This window comes from Ranitomeya imitator, chromosome 5 (genome assembly GCF_032444005.1).
Source record: "Ranitomeya imitator isolate aRanImi1 chromosome 5, aRanImi1.pri, whole genome shotgun sequence".
Classification (NCBI taxonomy): domain Eukaryota; kingdom Metazoa; phylum Chordata; class Amphibia; order Anura; family Dendrobatidae; genus Ranitomeya; species Ranitomeya imitator.
The window spans coordinates 441,216,484-441,239,841 of record NC_091286.1 but is presented as its reverse complement, the minus strand read 5'-3'; the positions used below and the strand labels follow the sequence as shown (position 1 = coordinate 441,239,841).

The 23,358-nt window shown below is 44.2% G+C and overlaps 1 protein-coding gene across 3 annotated transcripts in view; it reads left to right on the top strand.

Moving 5' to 3' along the window:
- LOC138638124 (probable cation-transporting ATPase 13A4) overlaps nucleotides 1-23,358 on the top strand; it is a 581,505-nt gene that overhangs the window by 420,835 nt on the left and 137,312 nt on the right. For all 3 annotated transcript variants that reach the window (XM_069727152.1, XM_069727151.1, XM_069727153.1), the window contains one exon: nucleotides 7,779-7,865. In XM_069727152.1, the coding sequence (XP_069583253.1) occupies nucleotides 7,779-7,865 (87 nt within the window). The remainder of the gene's footprint in view (nucleotides 1-7,778; nucleotides 7,866-23,358) is intronic.

Genomic DNA, 23,358 nt, shown 5'->3' with positions numbered 1-23,358 from the left:
AAAATAAGTATTTGGTCAGAAACAAACAATCAAGATTTCTGGCTCTCACAGACCTGTAACTTCTTCTTTAAGAGTCTCCTCTTTCCTCCACTTATTACCTGTAGTAATGGCACCTGTTTAAACTTGTTATCAGTATTAAAAGACACCTGTGCACACCCTCAAACAGTCTGACTCCAAACTCCACTATGGTGAAGACCAAAGAGCTGTTAAAGGACACCAGAAACAAAATTGTAGCCCTGCACCAGGCTGGGAAGACTGAATCTGCAATAGCCAACCAGCTTGGAGTGAAGAAATCAACAGTGGGAGCAATAATTAGAAAATGGAAGACATACAAGACAACTGATAATCTCCCTCGATCTGGGGCTCCACGCAAAATCCCACCCCGTGGGGTCAGAATGATAACCAGAACGGTGAGCAAAAATCCCAGAACCATGCGGGGGGACCTAGTGAATGAACTGCAGAGAGCTGGGATCAATGTAACAAGGCCTACCATAAGTAACACACTACGCCACCATGGACTCAGATCCTGCAGTGCCAGACGTGTCCCACTGCTTAAGCCAGTACATGTCCGGGCCCGTCTGAAGTTTGCTAGAGAGCATTTGGATGATCCAGAGGAGTTTTGGGAGAATGTCCTATGGTCTGGTGAAACCAAACTGGAACTGTTTGGTAGAAACACAACTTTTCGTGTTTGGAGGAAAAAGAATACTGAGTTGCATCCATCAAACACCATACCTACTGTAAAGCATGGTGGTGGAAACATCATGCTTTGGGGCTGTTTCTCTGCAAAGGGGCCAGGACGACTGATCCGGGTACATGAAAGAATGAATGGGGCAATGTATCGTGAGATTTTGAGTGCAAACCTCCTTCCATCAGCAAGGGCATTGAAGATGAAACGTGGCTGGGTCTTTCAACATGACAGTGATCCAATGCACACCGCCAGGGCAACGAAGGAGTGGCTTCGTAAGAAGCATTTCAAGGTCCTGGAGTGGCCTAGCCAGTCTCCAGTTCTCAACCCTATAGAAAACCTTTGGAGGGAGTTGAAAGTCCGTGTTGCCAAGCGAAAAGCCAAAAACATCACTGCTCTAGAGGAGATCTGCATGGAGGAATGGGCCAACATACCAACAACAGTGTGTGGCAACCTTGTGAAGACTTACAGAAAACGTTTGACCTCTGTCATTGCCAACAAAGGATATATTACAAAGTATTGAGATGAAATTTTGTTTCTGACCAAATACTTATTTTCTACCATAATATGCAAATAAAATGTTAAAAAAACAGACAATGTGATTTTCTGGATTTTTTTTTCTCAGTTTGTCTCCCATAGTTGAGGTCTACCTATGATGTAAATTACAGACGCCTCTCATCTTTTTAAGTGGTGGAACTTGCACTATTGCTGACTGACTAAATACTTTTTTGCCCCACTGTAAGGGCTGGTAGCAGTGGTATATAGGAGCAGGTAGCAGTGGTATATAGGGGCTAGTAGCAGTGGTATATAGGGGACAGGTAGCAGTGGTAGATGCATAAGAAAATAAAAACTCTGTACTTACCTTCAGTCCTCTTCCAGGAAGTGCTGAGTCATGTTCAGGGCAGAGCAGTGTGACATCTCCCTGCTCTGCTCTGAACAGGTCGGCAGTGAGCAGTGATTGCAGCCTGTGCTGTAATACTAAGTACAGGCTGCAATCACAGCTCCTGGCTGCAGATACTCACCCCGGACCTCTCTTCCCAGCAGCAGCTTCTCCCTGGCAGCTCCTGCTATGATCGCACACACTGAGCTGTGTGTGCGATCACAGAGGAAAAAAACAAAATGGCCGCGATCTCCTCTCACAGCTGTGACGTAGCAGCCCAGGGGGCGTGCCCAAGTCACAGCTGAGAGGCAGGAGGAGCGGTCGGAGCCCGACTGTTGGCTCCTATGCCCATGGCTGCCGTAAGTGAGGTGTGCAAGTGTCGTGTCCAGACACTTACACCCACACTAATGAAAATGGCGGCCTCCAGTGGCAAAAGTAAAAATGAATAAATAAAAAAGTATTAAAGTACTACATTTACTTTTGTATTAAAAATAATTGATTATATAATCAATAATTATTAATACAAAAACTAAAATCACGGCACCCTCCCTTTAAGGAATGTATTTAGCTGAGTGGTGAGCACCTTGAACTCCAGGGTGCTTCATAAAAGTTTATAACATTGAGCCATGAAAATAAAAAAATAAAATTTCTCTACAAAAATGTTTCTTTGGCCCCAAATTATGCATTTTCATAAGGGGAACAGGAGAAATTGCACCATACAATTTGTTATGCAATTTCTCCTGAGTACGCAACTACCTCATATGTGGCGGAATACTACTTTTGAGACAAAGTGCAAAGCTCCGAAGGGAATAGGCGCCATATTGGAGTGCAGATTTTGCTGTAATGGTTTGAGGGTGCCATGTCACATTGTCAGAGCCCCAGAGATGCCAGAACAACAGAAATCCCCTTTATGTGAACTCATTTTGCAAATGAATTCATCTAGTGGTGCAATGATTATATTGACAACACATGTGCCTCACAGAATTTTATACCATTGAGTGGTAAAGAAATAATAAATTACATATTTACCAGTAAAATGTTTTAGCCCCACGTTTTTTCATTTTTCTAAGGCAGTGTTACCCAACTCCGGTCCTCAAGAGCCACCAACAGGTCGTGTTTTCAGGATTTCCTTAGTATTGGGGAACTTGGGGAACACTGTTCTAAGGGCTAATATGAATTTTTTTCACAACCAACTGAGGTACATGTTTTTCTACATGTATTCAGAAAATATTTTTCAGGCACAGTTCAGAGCTCAGAAGGCAAGGTGCGCCAGATTTTACTGTTATGGTTTGCAAGTAACATGTCACACTGGGAGACCCCATGAGATCCCATCACAGCAGAACCCACCATAAGTGACCCCATTTTGTAAACTGCACCTCTCAATGAATTTATCTAGGGGTGCAGTGATCATATTGACACCACGGGTGTGTCATATAATTTTATACCATTGGTCAGTGAAAAAAAGATAACTACATTTTTACCACAAAAATTTTGTTTAGCCCCAGATTTTACATTGTCACAAGAGAAGTGGGTAAAAATGGCAGCAAAATTTGTCCCACAATTTCTACTGAACTTGGCAATAACCCATATGTTGCTGTACAGTACTACTTAGCCATATGGAGAGACTCGAGATGGATGGATCACTCTTGCCTCGTGGAGTGCAGATGTTCCTAGAACAGTTTGCAGACTCCATATACAGAGCACCTGATTGCTTGAAGAGCAAAATTCCCCCTCAATTACCCATTTTGGAAAATATACCCGTGGAGAATTTATCTACAGGTGTAGTGATGATTTTGACTCCATGGGCTTTTTCCAGAACCAAGCAGCAATTTATGTTGCCTTGTGAAAATTGCAAACTGCCGATGTAGTGACCAGTATGCTGTAATGACCAGTACATTGCAGTCACCAGTATATGTGGTTTTGGTACACTGTGGGGCTCAGAAGGGAAGGGGCATTTGGATTTGGGAGCAGAGAATTTGCTGACTTTCTTTTGGCTCGTGAGGAGCCATTTCTCTTTTCCAAATCCTTTGTGCTACCACTAATGTGGAAGCCCCCTATAATTCTGTTAACAGATGACAGACCTGAGTGGGGATTTGCTTTTTTTGTGGATTAAATTGAAGATTTTATTTGGAACATTTTACATAATGCTTGGGATCACATTTATCCCGAACTGACCACTTACTTTGGGGTTTCCATCTAAATCTCTGAGTGATGTGATTCAGATGAAACCCCTGAGGGTTACATTCACTATAATGAGGCACCAGAGGTACTTTTGGATTCCGTCTAACCTCTGTTCAGCAGTGTCTTTTCTTTTCAGAAATGCACAAAACTGTCGCTGACGACATTTTAATGCAGTCTTAAAAAGACTCAAACCACCGGATCACAGAACAGACGGCGTCAACATTGCCTTCATCTGCCTCATATATTGAATCTTCATCCAGGGGTTCCATCTGATTGATGTATTTCAGAGATTTGCACAAAAACCCCGGTGCAAGCGCTCAGTGCATAGTGCATGATAAATGTGCACCGAGCATTACTTTGGAAGGCAGAATGAAAAAAATAACGGCTGGTCAAGAATTTTTTTTTTATGCCATTCCTCGTATGGTATAAGTGATTAGGCGACTTTATTCTTCAGGAGAGTGCGATTACAGAGATACCTATTTATATTGGGTTTTTATGTTTGGCTGCTGTCACACTAAAATACACTTTTCATTTTAAAAAATAGTTTTTGTATCACCATATTTTGCAAGCTATAATTTTCCAATATATTGGTCCACAGAGTTATGTGAGGGCTTGTATTTTGCGGGACAAGTTGACGTTTTTATTGGTTCCATTTTCGAGCACATGACTTTTTTTTATTGCTTTTTAATTCGATTTTAGGGAGACAGAATGAACAAAACCCATCAATTCAGGAATTTTTTTGTGGGATTATGCCATTCCATGTATAGTAAAATTGATAAGGCAGTTTTATTGTTTGGATCAGTACAATTTTAGCGATATCATAGTTGTATTTTTTTTATGTTTTGGCGCATTTACACATTAAAAAGTGTTTATAGAACAAATAGATATTTTTGCATTGCTTTACTCTGAGAGCTATAACTTTTTTATTTTTCTGCTGATGGAGTTGTATGGTGGCTTGTTTTTCAAGGGATAAGATGATGCTTTCAGCGGCACAATGGGTATTTATATCCATTATTTTTATCAAATTTAATTCCACTTTTTAGTTTGGTGGTATGATCATATAGCATTGTTTTTTGCTTTGTTTTTTATTTATTTTTTATGGTGCTCACTACAGGGGTTAAGTAGTGGGAAAGTTTTATAGGTCAGGTCGTTGCGGACGTGGCGATACCAAATATGTGTACTTTTATTGTTTATATATTTTTTTCATATGAATATTTATTTATGGATACAATAACTTGAATTTGATTACTATTTTATATTTAAAAATATATATATTTTTACAATGATTTAAAACATTTATTTTTTTTTTTACTTTTTTTAACTTTTTTACTTTGTCCCACTATGGGACTATAATTTTTTAAAGGCTGATTGCTTGTACAGCATGGGGACGCAGCAGCATTCCCATGCTTTGCAAACTGTCAGCTCAGCACTGACAGAGAAAGTTGTAGATCATGCACTGCGCATGATCAAGCAATGTTCCTTCCTCTGGTTACCCGGATGTCATCATAATGACATCGGATCACCATGGCAATGATCGGGACCCCGCGTCACATCACGTGGTCTCCGATCCTAGGGCAGAGGGGCTGTCATCTCTCTTCTGGCTCCTGGAATGCTGCAATCACATTCGATCACAGCATTTAGGGGGTAATAGTGTCGGAAGCGGTGTGTGATCGCTCCTGGCACATAGCGTAGCATCAATGACTAGTGGTGACATCATCTAGGTTACTGCAGGTCACTGAGGCTGCATTCCCAGCTGTGCTGAACTGCAGTGACTTCAGCACCACGAGAAAAAGTCACTGAGTTCACCACCGTTCAGCTCAGTTAGTTCAGCGTAGATCACCATAAATTCTCATGGTAAATTCTCACAGTGATCTGCGCTGAACTCACAGAGCTGAACTGCGATGAACTCAGTGACTTTTTATCACATTGCTGAAGTCACTGCACTGCAGCCCGGCTGGGAACGCAGCCTCAGTGACTCACGGTAACCTTGATGAGGTCACCGCTAGTCATTGATGCTGCACTCTCAGCAGCTCATTCACCAGTGGTTCTCAGACTGGACGGTTACATCTTGACACCATCCAAGCTGAAAGCTATTAATCCCCAGACATGGATTTCAGCGTGGGACAGAATGTCGGACAGGTGAGGAATATTGTTGTTTTTATTTTTATTTTATTACAAGAGATGAGAGCTTCAATAGAAATGAGTGTTAGGTGAGTATAACTATGTTTATTATTTTTAAACAAAAATGAAAAATTGTGTTTTGTTTTACTTCTAATAAAAGACTTTATACTTGCTATGCTATGTCTTTATTTACAATACAACTATAGGATTAGTAATGGATAGGCGTCCATTACTAACCCGTGGGCTTGATGTCACCAGACAATACAAAAGTGACATCAACCCCACAAATATTACCCAAATTGCCACTGTTACAGGGCAAGTGGGAAGAGCCAGACAAAGCTCCAGAATTGGCACATTTAATAGATTTGCCTTTTCTGGGCTGGATGGTCAATATCCATGTCTCCTTTACAGCCTGAGAATACCTGCCCCCAGCTGTCTGCTTTAGCAAGGCTGGTTGTCAAAAATGGGGGTACCACATTCCTTTTTGTTTTATTTTTTTTTTCAAATTATAAAGAAAAACAGCGTGGGGATTTCTCTATTCTTGATATCTAGCCTTGGTAAAGCTGACAGCTTAAGGTTGCAGCCCACAGATGTCAGTTTGCCTGTCTGGTTAGCAAAAATACAAGGGAACCCACGCCATTTTATTTATAATTTTATATAATTCTATATTGTTTATTTAAAGCACAGTCAGCGGCTGATGAATACTTCCATCAGCCACCTCCTGTTCTCACTGTTACTGATGGCAGCAGGTGTAGGCCGATGGGAGTTATAGTCCCTTCAGCCACCGCTTGCTCTCGCTGTTATCGCTTGAATATAAATCTCATCTTTCTCCCCTGCTCACGCTGATCGTCTTCAGTACCTGGTGCTGGGTAACAGCGCTAACTGTACTGCTGCATCCCAAGCGCCGGTGCATGTCACACTGATGACACACGGATGTCATCCATGTGTCACCAGTGGCATGTGTGCAGGACATTTTGCAGCTGTTAAAAAATGGACATGTATTTTGCCAGTGGATACATGGTCTGTGGAAACACACTATCATGTCCACAAACCTCTTCACTTGAATAGGTCTACATGTTTAAGTGTCTCTGCTACGTGTGAAAATGGTCACTACATGTACTGGACACACTGATGTCTGAAATTGGCCTAAGGAGGAGTTTGGGTGTAATGGACTCTAAGCAGTGATGAGTGGGAGCTCCTACTTATAGCACTGCTTAAAGCATATTACATCAGTACAACCCCATACATACACTAGTCCTGTGGATTTTAGACATAGTGGTCTTCTATGTGGCATCTAAACAAAGACTCAGGAGAGTTGAAACGTTTCATATTCATTGTCACCTGAAGCACTGAATATTTCTATGTATTCATGATAGGTACTTGCTGCACTAAACAAACCATTAACAATTGGGATTGTACAGTGAAGTTCATTTCTATGTATGTTTGGGCTGCACCTGTCTACTAGCACCTCTATTCCCCAGATGATTCAGTGCACTCCTGTTTAAAGGACTTGGATTCATTTATGTCAGTTTTTAGAAGGGGTTCTGTAAAATGCACATTTTCTTCCATTCTAAAAAGGGACACATAATGGAACCAAGGCTGACCCCACAATAATGAATGGGGCCTCCCTGGTTCAGTTGCATCAATTATAATTTTTGAAAATGTATTTTATTTGCTTGCTCTTAAAAGTGGAACATACAAAGTAATGCCTGAATGCCAGCATTCAATAGCCTTACTATGTAAAAAAAATGTTATCTAATTTGTAAAACTTCTGTCTCATAATTTCTGCTTTTACATTTATGAGTGCTTATTTAAAGTTCATAAAACAATTAGGTTAGCAAAACAAGTGTGTGATGATGTCAGCACAGTGTATACTATGTACATATTAATAATATGTGATTATATGTTTAGGTTTTACAAGATGCTGACATAAAAACCAAAGAAGATGAGGACTCGCAGTCATATAAAATTGTTAAACCTGGATTAGATTCTGAAAAGGTAAATTCTCCAGAACGCACCTTGTTCAAACATGTTCTTCTACTGCATATACTGTAGTTTAGCAAATGTACATATAGCAGTATGATATAATTGTTTCTTATTCGTAGTTTTATAGTATGTTGATGATTTTATATAAAATGTAGTTATTATTTAGATTATTTAAACTAGGGTTAAGATTAATAATTGCAATAGGTAATCAGTATTATTCCTACTGGGAGTTTCGGGCATTCAGTCATAGACACGTAGGTTCAGTGATCATGAGCGATGGCTGAAACCACACCACAGCACTGACAGCTGTCTCTGCACTGATGCACTGAAGAGCTGGCTGTCAGTCAGTGCTGGGACATGGTTTCAGCCGCCTCTCACTATGGATTGAGGGGTGACTGAAGCCGCATTGGCCGCACCTCTATGACTGAAAGCCCGAGATTTGTGGGAGAAAAATAAAGTTAATTTCCTCTTGCTAGCTGGGCTTTTAGTGAGGTGGCCGCACAGCTTCAGAACACTATAAACCTGAAGATTAACCCTATATATGCAGGTTATTGGTATTTTCTGACATCACAAGTCATCTTTAAAAATAAATATAAATTCATTGTAGTGGCTCATGCTGGACGATATACTAGGAGCATCTTCAGACATTTGCATTTAAATTTACACAACCTGTTGGCGATCTTATTTGCTTACTAAAATTTGCCACAATTCTGCTCTAGGGTTGAACGAAACGGATCGGACAAATTCAAAAATCGCCGACTTTCGGCAAATTCGGGCTTCGTGAAACCCGACCCGATCGTAGTGTGGGATCGGCCATGAGGTCGGCGATCAGCGCGCCAAAGTCGTGTTTCTTATGATGTTTTCAGCGCCATTTTTCATCCAATGAAGGAGGACGCAGTGTGGGCAGCGTGATGACATAGGTCTCGGTCCCCACCATCTTAGAGAAGGGCATGGCAGTGATTGGCTTGCTTTCTGCGGCGTCACAGGGGCTATAAAGGGGCGTGCACGCCGACCGCCATCTTACTTCTGCCGATCTTAGCATAGGGAGAGGTTGCTGCAGCTGCATCAGAAGAAGGGATATAGTTAGCGAGGGAAGATTAAGCCCCGAAACTGCTTGTGCTGTAGAGATTTCCACTGTCCAACACCACCATTTCTTTGCAGGGACAGTGGAGTTTCTATTTTTTGCATCAGCTCTGTAGCTTATTAGGCTGCCTTATAAGGCTCCCTGATAGCTGCATTGCTGTTTGTACGCTGCTGTGCAAACCAACTGCTTTTTTAAAAGCAAATATCCTGTTGCTCCTTTCTGCACAGTTATCTTGTTTATTTGTCCACACTTTTGTGTACAGCAGTCCTTTTTATTGCTGCCATACTTTTCCTGAGATCATTGTAGGGAGATTGAAATTGTACTACAGTCCTTGTATTTTTTTATATACCTTCCAGCCACGTTCTTCCACTTACATTGTGTAGTGTTACACACTGTGCCTGGGTTTTGGTGCATTCTCACCCCCAAAAAAGGGAGATTTAAATTGGCACTAAGTGGATCTGTTAGTTTGTCGGATATCTTCCAGCCACGTTCTGCCACTTACAGTGGGGCAAAAAAGTATTTGGTCAGTCAGCAATAGTGCAAGTTCCACCACTTAAAAAGATGAGAGGTGTCTGTAATTTACATCATAGGTAGACCTCAACTATGGGAGACAAACTGAGAAAAAAAAAATCCAGAAAATCACATTGTCTGTTTTTTTTATCATTTTATTTGCATATTATGGTGGAAAATAAGTATTTGGTCAGAAACAAACAATCAAGATTTCTGGCTCTCACAGACCTGTAACTTCTTCTTTAAGAGTCTCCTCTTTCCTCCACTCATTACCTGTAGTAATGGCACCTGTTTAAACTTGTTATCAGTATAAAAAGACGCCTGTGCACACCCCCAAACAGTCTGACTCCAAACTCCACTATGGTGAAGACCAAAGAGCTGTCAAAGGACACCAGAAACAAAATTGTAGCCCTGCACCAGGCTGGGAAGACTGAATCTGCAATAGCCAACCAGCTTGGAGTGAAGAAATCAACAGTGGGAGCAATAATTAGAAAATGGAAGACATACAAGACCACTGATAATCTCCCTCGATCTGGGGCTCCACGCAAAATCCCACCCCGTGGGGTCAGAATGATCACAAGAACGGTGAGCAAAAATCCCAGAACCAAGCGGGGGGACCTAGTGAATGAACTGCAGAGAGCTGGGACCAATGTAACAAGGCCTACCATAAGTAACACACTACGCCACCATGGACTCAGATCCTGCAGTGCCAGACGTGTCCCACTGCTTAAGCCAGTACATGTCTGGGCCCGTCTGAAGTTTGCTAGAGAGCATTTGGATGATCCAGAGGAGTTTTGGGAGAATGTCCTATGGCCTGATGAAACCAAACTGGAACTGTTTGGTAGAAACACAACTTGTCGTGTTTGGAGGAAAAAGAATACTGAGTTGCATCCATCAAACACCATACCTACTGTAAAGCATGGTGGTGGAAACATCATGCTTTGGGGCTGTTTCTCTGCAAAGGGGCCAGGACGACTGATCCGGGTACATGAAAGAATGAATGGGGCCATGTATCATGAGATTTTGAGTGCAAACCTCCTTCCATCAGCAAGGGCATTGAAGATGAAACGTGGCTGGGTCTTTCAACATGACAATGATCCAAAGCACACCGCCAGGGCAACGAAGGAGTGGCTTCGTAAGAAGCATTTCAAGGTCCTGGATTGGTGTAGCCAGTCTCCAGATCTCAACCCTATAGAAAACCTTTGGAGGGAGTTGAAAGTCCGTGTTGCCAAGCGAAAAGCCAAAAACATCACTGCTCTAGAGGAGATCTGCATGGAGGAATGGGCCAACATACCAACAACAGTGTGTGGCAACCTTGTGAAGACTTACAGAAAACGTTTGACCTCTGTCATTGCTAACAAAGGATATATTACAAAGTATTGAGATGAAATTTTGTTTCTGACCAAATACTTATTTTCCACCATAATATGCAAATAAAATGTTAAAAAAACAGACAATGTGATTTTCTGGATTTTTTTTTCTCAGTTTGTCTCCCATAGTTGAGGTCTACCTATGATGTAAATTACAGACGCCTCTCATCTTTTTAAGTGGTGGAACTTGCACTATTGCTGACTGACTAAATACTTTTTTGCCCCACTGTATATTGTGTAGTGTAATACACTGGGCCTGAGTTTTGGTACAGTCTCCCCCCCAAAAAAAGGGAGATTTAAATTGGCACTAAGTGGATCTACGTCAGTTCTGTTAGTTTGTCGTATATCTTCCAGCCACGTTCTGCCACTTACATTGTGTAGTGTAATACACTGGGCCTGAGTTTTGTTGCAGTCTCCCCCCCAAAAAAAGGGAGATTTAAATTGGCACTAAGTGGATCTACGTCAGTTCTGTTAGTTTGTCGTATATCTTCCAACCACGTTCTGCCATTTACATTGTGCAGTGTAATACACTGGGTCTGAGTTTTCTTGCAGTCTCCCCCCCCCAAAAAAAGGGAGATTTAAATTGGCACTAAGTGGATCTACGTCAGTTCTGTTAGTTTGTCGTATATCTTCCAACCACGTTCTGCCATTTACATTGTGCAGTGTAATACACTGGGCCTGAGTTTTGCTGCAGTCTCCCCCAAAAAAGGGAGATTTAAATTGGCACTAAGTGGATCTACGTCAGTTCTGTTAGTTTGTCGTATATCTTCCAGCCACGTTCTGCCACTTACATTGTGTAGTGTAATACTCTAGGCCTGAGTTTTGTTGCAGTCTCCCACCCAAAAAAGGGAGATTTTAATTGGCACTAAGTGGATCTACGTCAGTTCTGTTAGTTTGTCGTATATCAGCCTGCCACGTTCTGCCACTTACATTGTGTAGTGTAATACACTGGGCCTGAGTTTTGTTGCAGTCTCCCTCCCAAAAAAGAGAGATTTAAATTGGCACTAAGTGGATCTACATCAGTTCTGTTAGTTTGTCGGATATGTTCCAGCCACGTTCTGCCACTTACATTGTGCAGTGTAATACACTGGGCCTGAGTTTTGTTGCTGTCTCCCCCCAAAAAAGGGAGATTTAAATTGGCATCAAGTGGATCTACGTCAGTCCTGATGCGGCAGGCGACACTACAGTTTACTCCATGGAGCTCTTTACACATACCGTGCCTGGGTTAGAGAGGGAAATTGTTAAAAGCTTATTACAAGATGAATTGGACATTGAGTGCACAGAGGCACAGCCACAGCTAGAATATTATGCTGGTCCATTGACTCAGATCACTACATTACCCTCGCAGTGTACTGAGCCAGAACCTGACCCTGATGAGACTATGGTGCCCCGTCACGAACGCTATAGCACCTTACACGGTGACACAGAGGAAGGTGCACATGACATTGAAGAGGAGGTGATAGATGACCCAGTTGTTGACCCAGATTGGCAGCCATTGGGGGAAGAGGGTGCCGCTGCCAGTAGCTCAGAAGCGGAGGAGGATGATCCGCAGCATCCATCTACATCACAACAGCTTTCATCTGGCAGGCCCGTGTCTGGCCAAAAATGTTTGTCAAAAGCAAACACAGTTTTAGGACAGCGTGGCCATCCGGGGAAAGTAGCACAGCATGCAATGCCTGAGAAGGTAATCCATAGTAGGAAGAGTGCAGTGTGGGAATTTTTTAACCAAGATCCGAATGATTAGTGCAAAGTTATCTGTAAGAAGTGCTCAAAGACCTTTAGCAGAGGGAAGAATCTCCTAAATTTAAATACAACATGCATGCGTAGACATTTAAACAGCATACACTTGCAAGCCTGGACTAACTACCAAATGTCCCGTACCGTTGGTGCACCTGCTCGGACTAAAAGTAGTCAGCAACGCTACATTGCTTCCCTCACTGTAAGCCCACCGGTTAGGACACCACCAGCAGCTAATGTGGAGGTATCGTCGCAAGGCCAAAGCAGTCAAGTAATCACAAGGTTCTTGGTAGGAAACAATGTAGGTAGGCCAACATTAAGAATACCAACACTAACCCTCTCTCAATCTGCCATGTCCACCACCATCCCCGCTAGTTCCACCATATGCAGCTCTCCAGTCCAGCTCTCCCTACAAGAGACTCTCGTTAGGAAAAGAAAGTACTCATCCTGTCATCCGCGTATACAGGGTTTAAACGCCCACATTGCTAGACTAATCTCATTAGATATGATGCCCTACCGGTTGGTTGAAGGTGAAGCTTTCAAAGCCCTGATGGCCTACGCAGTACCACGCTATGACCTACCCAGTCGACACTTCTTTGGGAGAAAAGCCATCCCAGCCCTCCACCAGCATGTCAAAGACCGCATTGTCCATGCACTAAGGCAATCAGTCAGTAGAAAGGTGCACCTCACAACAGATGCATGAACCAATAGGCATGGCCAGGGACGTTACATGTCCATCATGGCGCACTGGGTTAATGTGGTGGATGCAGGGTCCACAGGGGACAGCCATAGTGGGACAGTTCTGCCTAGCCCATGGTCTAGGAAACAGTTTGCTGCAGTCGTTCGCCACCCCTCCTCCTCCTCCTCCAGAAGCGAAAGCTCGTCCACAGAGTGCAGTCTCATAACCACTCCATCCGCAGCTGCCAGTGTTACACACGAGGTGTCCCATTATCGAACAGCTAGTGCTAAGCGTCAGCAGGCTGTGCTACAAATGAAGTGTTTGGGCGACAACAGACACACCACGGAAGTACTGGCCGAGTGCTTGCAGCAAGAAACTCAGAAATGGCTGGGCAGTGTACAACTTGAGGCAGGCAAGGTAGTCAGTAATAACGGAAGTAATTTTATGGCTGCCATAGCCCTTTCAGAACTGAAACACATACCTTGCCTGGCTCACACCTTGAACCTGGTGGTGCAGTGCTTCCTGAAAAATTATCCGGAGTTACCAGCCCTGCTCCTGAAGGTGCGAAGACTTTGCTCGCACATCCGCCGATCGCCCGTACACTCCAGCCATATGCTGAGCCATCAGCGATCGCTGAATCTTCCCCAGCACTGCCTAATAATCGACATTGCAACAAGGTGGAACTCCACACTGCACATGCTTCAGAGGCTGTGCGAACAGAGGCATGCTGTTATTTATTTGTGGGAGGATACACATACACGGGCAGGCAGTTGGATGGCAGACATGGAGTTGTCTGGTGTGCAGTGGTCAAAGCTCCAAGACCTCTGTCAAGTCCTTCAGTGTTTTGAGGAATGCACACGGCTGGTAAGTGCAGATGATGCCATCATAAGCATGAGCATCCCACTAATGCATCTGCTGATGCAAAGTTTGACGCACATCAAGGGGCAGGCATCTGCAGCCGAGGAGGAGGGAAGCCTTGATGACAGTCAGCCATTGTCTGCTCAGGGAACTCTCCTTGATGAGGTGGCAGACGAAGAGGAGGAGGAGGATGGGGATGAATATTTATGGGAGGAGGATGCTTCTCAGTGGGCAATAGAAACTGGTGGCGTTGCAAGGTCAGGTACAGGGTTTTTGCGGGCCACAAGTGATGTTGATTTGCAAGAAAGTGCTCCTCAACCCAGCACAAGCAGTGAATTGACACCTGGAACATTGGCCCACATGGCTGAGTATGCCTTGCGTATCCTAAAAAGGGACCCCTGCATTATTAAAATTATGACCAATGATGATTACTGGTTCACCTGCCTCCTGGATCCACGATACAAAGGAAAATTACAAAATATCATGCCACATGAGAACCTTGAGCAAATATTGGCTACCAAACAAGCTATTAGTTATATTCTCACCCTCGGACGCACCCTGCTTCTTTCCGGCAGCCTTCCTTCCTAAGAATCAGCGCTTGAAGGACCTTCGGTGACGTCGCGGCTTGTGATTGGTCGCGTGAGCGGTCACATGGGCGGTCGCGCGACCAATCACAAGCCGCGACGTCATCTAAGGTCTTTCACGCGCTGATTCTAAGGAAGGAAGGCTGCCGGTTAGAACCAGGGCGCGTCAGAGGGTAAGTATAGCAATATTTTTTATTTTAATTCTTTATTTTACACTTAAATATGGATTCCGATACTGATTACCGATATTGCAAACATATCGGAACTCAGTATCGGAATTCCGATACCAGATTGAGAAGATCGCCGACCTCATGGCTGACCCCACACAGGGGTCGGGTCGAGTTTCATGAAACCCGACTTTGCCAAAAGTCGGCGACTTCTGAAAATGGCCGACCCGTTTCGCTCAACCCTACTCAACACTATTTATGAACAATTTTTTGGCAGACAATTTAGCCCACTTTATTATTTTGGCCTACTAACTGTGTCAGCCATTTATTACTGTTGTCCTCCACTGAATAAAAAATGCAACCTGTGTACTCCTGTTACCAATTTTGAACTGCATTTAGCCTACTTACTTATTTGGGCCTAGTAACTGTGTCAGCCTCTCATTACAGTTGTCTTCCTCCGCTGAACAAAGCTATGCCGCCTGTGTACTCCTCTTACCAATTTTGAACTGCATTTAGCCTACTTACTTATTTGGCCCTAGCAACTGTGTGAGCCTCTCATTACAGTTGTCCTCCTCCGCTTAACAAAGCTATGCCGCCTGTGTACTCCTCTTACCAATTATGAACTGCATTTAGCCTACTTTTTTATTTTAGGCCTACTAAGTGTTAGGAGTCGAGTTCCTGCTGCTGCACAGGGGGAATCTCAAACCATGTCTGCAGCGATCTCCCATTCTGCATCGGCCGCAGTGGAGCCTGCTCAGCGGAGACGTCGATCCCAGCGTCTCACTGAATCTGATACTATGCAAAGGGTTACTGCTGCCTCTCCAGGCGCTACTATTGTACCCTGCACTGGTCTGCGGCGAGCAGGCTTTTCTGGGACTAAGTCCTGCTTTGCACACACTGAGTATGCCCAGAGTAAGATCTCTCAGTGGAGATCAAGTGTCACATGCCCAGGTACTGCACAACTTCCATTGATCCTCCAGGAAGGTCCTGTACCTAATCAAGTTCTGTGGCAGCCTTCCATTGGTCCTTCTTGGAAGGTCCTGTAGGTGCTACAGCTATAAAAGGTTCTTATGACCGCATGTCCATGAGCTAGTATCAAATATGTACGAGCTCAGCGCCAGTGTGGTCGTGTGTGTGGTCCGGGACCCGGCTGAAATAAGCACCTAGAATGCTGGCACCACCGGCAAGGAGTTTATGTCTGAATTCAGGGCTGGCTAACAGCCATTAGAATTCCGGTTCCACCGGAGAGGAGCTGCTTGAGCTAAACAGGGCACAGCGTTCTCTTTATTTTGGGCTCTGTGAAGTAACAGAGTTCATTTGTACTAATTTGCTTTGCTGCCTTGCTTAGCAGCAGGTTCTTTCCTGCACGGTGGATCCCGGGTTGCTAACGCACCTATCTCATCTAATAAATATATTCGGTGCGTTCCACCAACCCTAACAGTATACTAGCGCGAGGATCTGGCTAAGTAATGGTGGATGAACAGCGATTGCAGGGGTACATCCAGCTGCTGGAGGGCCGGTTGGTGTCTCTTGAGCGTGCAACCCCGGCGGTGGATGTTACCGCAATAGCTGTTCAAGCTGCTAGCGTGCCTGCAGCAGCTTTACCCACTGCCACCTCCGTTCCGACTTTATCTCACCTCCCATTGCCTGAGAAATACTCTGGAGACAGTAAGTCCTGTAGGGGTTTCGTGAGCCAGTGTGGTATACACCTCGAGCTCCTGGCTGCACGTTTTCCCACAGAGCGGGCAAAGGTGGGATTCATAATCTCTCTCCTGTCGGACAGCGCTTTGGAGTGGGCTACGCCGCTGTGGCAGCGCAACGATCACGTGGGGCAGAGTGTTCCTCGGTTTCTGGACACTCTGAAACAGGTCTTTGTAGGACCTCAAGTCACCCATGATACAGCGCTCCAACTGCTGGCTTTGACTCAGGGTTCAACCATGGTTAGCCATTTTGCCGTCAATTTCCAGACATTAGCGTCTAAGTTGGAAAGGCCAGATAAAACCCTCATTCCTGTATTTTGGAGGGGGCTGGCCGACCATGTAAAGGACGCTTTGGCCGCTAGGGAGATTCCCGCCACACTGGAGGAGCTCATAGCTGTATCAACTCGCATAGACCTTCATTTTCACGAGCAAAGGTTGGAGCATGCCCAGTGTAGGCAGAGGTTTAGGTTGGTTCCCACCTTTGCTAGACCTTTGAAATCTCCAGTCCAGGCATCTGAGTCACATGAGGCCATAGAGGTGACATGAGTGGAGTCCAAGTCCCAGTCCGTTCGTGCACTTAAGGTCTGCCATGTTTGCCGGCAGTCAGGACATCTTGCCTCCAAGTGTCCTCAGCGGTCGGGGAAATGTCAGCGTCTAGTGGCATTTGGAGGAGGTACACTAGACACGGCGACGTTTGCCTCTAAGTTGTCCTTCAAGGGGACAATTACCATAGGCCCATCCACTTTTATGGTAGAGCTATGCATGGACTCTGGGGCGGAGGGTAATTTTATGTCATCTGCTTTCACCCAGCGCAATACCCCTGGTGATGCTCGCCAAACCAGTAACCATTCGAGTCGTAAATGGGTCGACACTACCCTCACAGATTACCCACCAAACCATTCCTTTCACTCTTTCTGTGTCTCCATCACATCAGGAGATTATCTCTCTATTAGTCATTCCTGAGGGAATTGATGAGGTCCTGTTGGGGATACCATGGCTACGCTATCATTCTCCTCATATAGAGTGTTCCTCAGAGAGAATTTTGGGATGGAGTAAATCCTGTGAGGGTAGATGTCAGAGGGAGTGCATTCAGGTTGCTACAACAGAGGTACCCGCAGATCTTTCCTCTCTCCCCAAGCACTATTGGCCTATGCGGATGTGTTCTCCAAAAAGGGCTGCGGAGACCCTTCCGCCTCACTGCCCCTATGACTGTCCTATTGACCTCTTGCCTGGTGCTGAGCCTCCCCTGGGTCGAGTCTATCCGTTATCTCTCTCGGAGACGAAGGCAATGTACATCCAAGAGAATCTGGCAAGAAGATTCATTAGGAAGTCAGTGTCACCTGCAGGGGCTGGGTTCTTCTTCGTGCAGAAGAAGAGTGGAGACTTACGTCCATGCATAGACTACAGAGGTCTTAACGCCATCACCGTTAAGAACAAGTACCCACTACCCCTGATATCTGAGCTTTTTGATAGGCTACGGGGAGCAAGGGTATTTACTAAATTAGATCTGCGGGGTGCTTACAACCTGATTTGCATCCGTGAGGGGGACGAATGGAAGATGGCTTTTAACACCAGGGATGGGCACTATGAACATCTGGTGATGCCCTTTGGGCTCTGTAATGCCCAAGCCGTTTTCCAAGACTTTGTGAACGACATCTTCCGGGAAATGCTCACCATCTCGGTCGTAGTCTATCTGGATGATATTCTCATCTACTCTCCAGATATTGACTCACATCTGAGAAATGTTCGCAAAGTCTTCGACCTCTTACGGGCAAACTCCCTCTACGCCAAGTTGGAGAAGTGTGTGTATGAGCAGGAGTCCTTGCCTTTCCTTGGTTATATCATCTCTACCCAGGGTTTGGCTATGGATCCAGCCAAGGTACAGGCTGTGATGGACTGGCAGGAACCCCATTCACTTAAAGCAGTGCAGCGCTTTATGGGGTTCATTAATTACTATCGTCAGTTCATCCCACACTTCTCAACTTTGGTAGCTCCCTTGGTTGCCCTCACCAAGAAGGGAGCAAATCCCAAGTTGTGGTCGGAGGATGTCTCCAAGGCCTTCCTCTCGGTTAAGTCACACTTCGCTAGCGCTCCCATTCTACATCGCCCCGATGTAGATAAGCCATTTATCATGGAGGTGGATGCCTCATCCGTTGGTGCTGGAGCAGTCCTTTTCCAAAAGGATGCTCAAGGTCGGAAGCATCCTTGCTTCTTCTTCTCCAAGACCTTCACACTGGCGGAAAGGAATTATTCCATCGGGGACAGGGAGTCGCTAGCCATAAAGTTGGCTTTCTCAGAGTGGAGAATACCAAATTCAAATAACTAGAGGTTATAAATAGACTAATATAAATCATAAACCTACCCTATAAAAATCAATTTTTATCATTTATTAATAAAACCAATAGATAGGTTACAAAAAAACCAAAAAACACCGTGAAATGACAAACAATCCCAAACATGGGATATTAGGGGAATCCCTAGTGCCATAACTATGCTGTCACTTTCCTACTAGCGGGGGTTGGCACCCTATGGGAAATGCATTGGCGCCCCCGCTCAGCGACGGCTACCCCTAGTGGCCCTAAAAATACCATGAGCCGTAACCCTCCCCAGATAGGGAATAAGGGGCACCTCTAGGTCTAAACAGAGATCACTCCTACAGAACTAAGGATAACCCTAATCCCCCAATGTAAATACCAATTAAAAACAGAATGATGAACAAAATCGGCGTATGGTGGTACTATTATGCATATGGATCTCACTTAATAATCCCAATACGGTAACCATAGAGAAGCCTCAGTAGCACAAATGGTTAACCCTTTAAACCAACAAGTACCACAGAATCATGTCCATTATTAGTGACAAAGATTTGCTGCAGTCCAAACCCTGCCCTGACGGCCCTTCAAAAACATGAGCACTGATTCAGACATGAAATAAATATATGTTGGTACTCATCCGTGCATATCCACCCACCACTTCCGCCTTAACGCGTTTCGCCCCTCTGGCTCATCAGGAGGCCCGATATACAGAAAGTGTTCCGATTTTGATATGATGCTTACCGCTAAATAGATCCCCTCCATTTAAATAGTCCCGCTCTCCGTTCTCGCCCATTACACTTCCGCCGCGTCTGACCGGAAGTGGCGTGCCCACACTGTATTGTGGGAAACATCCCACAGCTCATGCCCCGGCAGGAGCGCAAAGGAATAGCCAGCGCACACTCGATGTGGAGCGCGCTGCCATTGTGGTACAGGAGAGTCGCGCTGTGACGCTGTCCTAAGGATTTTCAATGGACCGCCGATAGCGCATGCGCACATACGCATCGGCGATCCTAGCTTAATATCATCAGATGGCTCCCACTGGATTGTTAACACTATGTGGTTCCGGCCGATAAAAGAAAACCCACTGCATGAATAGATAAAAGGAATAACCCCCAGACTGAGTCGCATATTTTGATTGACCCATAAATCTCATTATTAGACAACCAAGGGGGAAACAAGATAAATACGATGTTATAAATTCAGGACACGGTCACGCTTCTCCACTAGAGGACGGGGACAATACCCTCATAAATATAATAGATTTATCATTATAATTCTGCCACAATATCCAAGACAGTTTTCGCGGTGGTGTAATAGATTTTAAAAAGAAAATCATCCACTCTACAACAACTTTACCTCTAGAGAGGAGAAGAGAGAGATCAGAGAGGCGGAGTCTATGGAGGATTTTTATTCAAAAATAGGTTACAACAAAGAATATATAAAATCTTGGTGGGAGATTAGGACACTTGAAAATTATATGAAAAATAGAATTATCCCTAGGGGATTAAGAATTGACATCACCCCCTCCCCAAGGACATCGTCTCCTGAAGTACTTAACCTGTGGCTAAAAGAATCCAATGATTCGTCTCTGAGGTTTATGCAGATTTTATTGTTGGAAGAAAAGAAATTTTTAGAAAAAGTGGCAGCTAATTTGAATAAACTGATTGAAAACGCTCTGAAATTTAAATCAGACCTAGAGTTTAATAGGGGAGAGGGCCTTCTACAAACATCAGTAGAAAAATATCAAGCCCTCCTTAAGGAAAGGAAACAGCTGCAATTTCAGAAAGATCTTAAAAATTTCGGAGAAAAGCAGGTGTATAATTTTCAAAAAGACAGGGCCTCTGAAGCCTCATCATCAGACATAGAGACCTCTGATTCAGAAAGGGTTTATCTACCAAATCGGGATACACATTTCTTCAGGAGTTTTCCACAAAGACAAAGATGGCAGGGCAAAAAACGGGGCGGCTTTGGAAAGAGAGGGAGAGGAGGTCCGGGATTTGGGGGAGAGCAGAGAAATACATCCGTGGTGGCCCCCTCCCCATCTGTACCTACATCATCTTCTTCTTCCTCTTTTTTAGAGCAAGGTGCGAGGACGGGTTACTTTCTAAGAACCAAGTACAATTAAATAGGGGTCAAATTATTAACCTTTCCTCTTATCCCCTCTCAAGGAATGAGACCGACGTTTTACTTAAAGGGTTAAATTTTGTACCAACAAATAAATTTAATTGCTTTGAATGGGTTAAAGACATCAACCTGTTCTGCAGGAAATTAAAGTGGAAAAAATTATTTAAGTCTAATGATCGATAAGAGTGCCTTAGACTTGGCCTACAGGAGGAGGACCTTGAGGGTTATCAGGCTTTACTTGGCCTTATGAGGGAAAATATGCAGAGTTCAGAGAGTGGGAAAGGCCCCTTTACTACTTTGAAAAATAAAAGCACCCGGATGGCACCCCAGGGAGACATAATGAATATCGATATCTTCCTGCAGTTAGTAGAAAGAGATCTGAAGAAAATAAAAGGGTCTTATTCAGACATGGAATTTAATTTAACAGAGAAAGAGAGAGAAGCCCTAGAAGCACTAAAAAAGAATGATCATTTGATCATCAAGTCATCTGATAAAGGTGGGAATTTAGTAATCATGGATCATGTGGAGTACTGTAGAATGTGTAATGCTATTCTTCAGGATAGAGATACCTATGAGGTCCTGAGGTCTGATCCATTGAATGAGTATAAGACTGATCTGACATCAATTCTTGACCAGGCATTCACTGCGGTCCTCATTTCAAAAAATGAGTATGATTTTTTGCTACCTTCTTTTCCCTTGGTGGCAACATTCTACACACTTCCCAAGGTGCACAAGGCTTTGAACCCCTTGAAAGGACGCCCAATTGTGTCTGGGTAAATTCACTAACACAAAATTGTGGTCTATATCTAGATGAGATACTTCGCCCTTTTGTAACATCGATCCCATCATACCTACTGGACATATCAGACCTTTTGCAGAAACTGATGGGCCTCCACGTTGATAAGAGTGCATGGCTGGCATCAATAGACGTGGAAGCCCTGTATAGCAATATACCACATAACAAAGGCATTGATGGAGTTAATCACTTCCTTAGGCAAAGGTCGATAGCATGCAGTGCCCATAATGAATTTGTCCTGACTCTTCTGGAGTTTACCCTCTCCCATAATGCTTTCACTTTTAATGGGAGGCACTACCACCAGCTCAGGGGCACCGCGATGGGGAGTCTGTTATGATTAGGTAATTCAGTACTACAATGGACATAGAAGTCAGAGCACATACAGTGACCTGACAATAACCCAAAAACATAGAACGAGCTCTGAGACGTGGGAACTCTGCTGACCGCAATCCCTAATCCTCTCCAACCACACTAAAGGCAGCCGTGGATTGCGCCTAACGCTCCCTATGCAACTCGGCACAGCCTGAGAAACTAGCTAGCCTGAAGATAGAAAATAAGCCTACCTTGCCTCAGAGAAATACCCCAAAGGAAAAGGCAGCCCCCCACATATAATGACTGTGAGTAAGATGAAAAGACAAACGTAGAGATGAAATAGATTTAGCAAAGTGAGGCCCGACTTTCTGAACAGAGCGAGGATAGGAAAGGTAACTGTGCGGTCAACACAAAACCCTACAAACAACCAGGCAAAGGGGGCAAAAAGACCCTCCGTACCGACTAACGGCACGGAGGTACACCCTCTGCGTCCCAGAGCTTCCAGCAAGCAAGAAAAACCAAATAAGCAAGCTGGACAGAAAAAAACAGCAAACAAAAATAACAAAAGCGGAACTTAGCTATGCAGAGCAGCAGGCCACAGGAACGATCCAGGAGGAAGCAAGTCCAATACTAGAAGATTGACTGGAGGCCAGGATCAAAGCACTAGGTGGAGTTAAATAGAGCAGCACCTAACGACTTCACCACATCACCTGAGGAAGGAAACTCAGAAGCCGCAGTACCACTTTCCTCCACCAACGGAAGCTCATAGAGAGAATCAGCCGAAGTACCACTTGTGACCACAGGAGGGAGCTCTGCCACAGAATTCACAACAGGAGTCCATGTGCCCCATCGTATGCAAATCTGTTCCTGGGCTGGTGGGAGGAGACAATAGTGTTTGGGGGAGACACTGAATGGTGGCATGAATCTATAGCCATTTGGTATAGATTCATTGATGATGTTTTTGTGGTCTGGACAGGCACCAGGGAATTGTTTGAATGGTTTATTGATTCTCTAAATATTAACAAAATAGGTATGAGGTTTACATCAGAGATCCAAGGAGAGGAGATAGCCTTTTTGGATGTAAAACTTAAAAAAGAACCTGACGGTAGATTGTCATCAAATATATACCGTAATCCGACCAGTATTAATAATCTCCTCAATTGGCAAAGTCATCATCCTGTCCCCCTGAAAAAGGGGATCCCCAGGGGTCAGTTCCTTAGACTTCGTAGGAACTGTTCTGACAATAAAGTCTTCAGAAGTCAAGCAGGA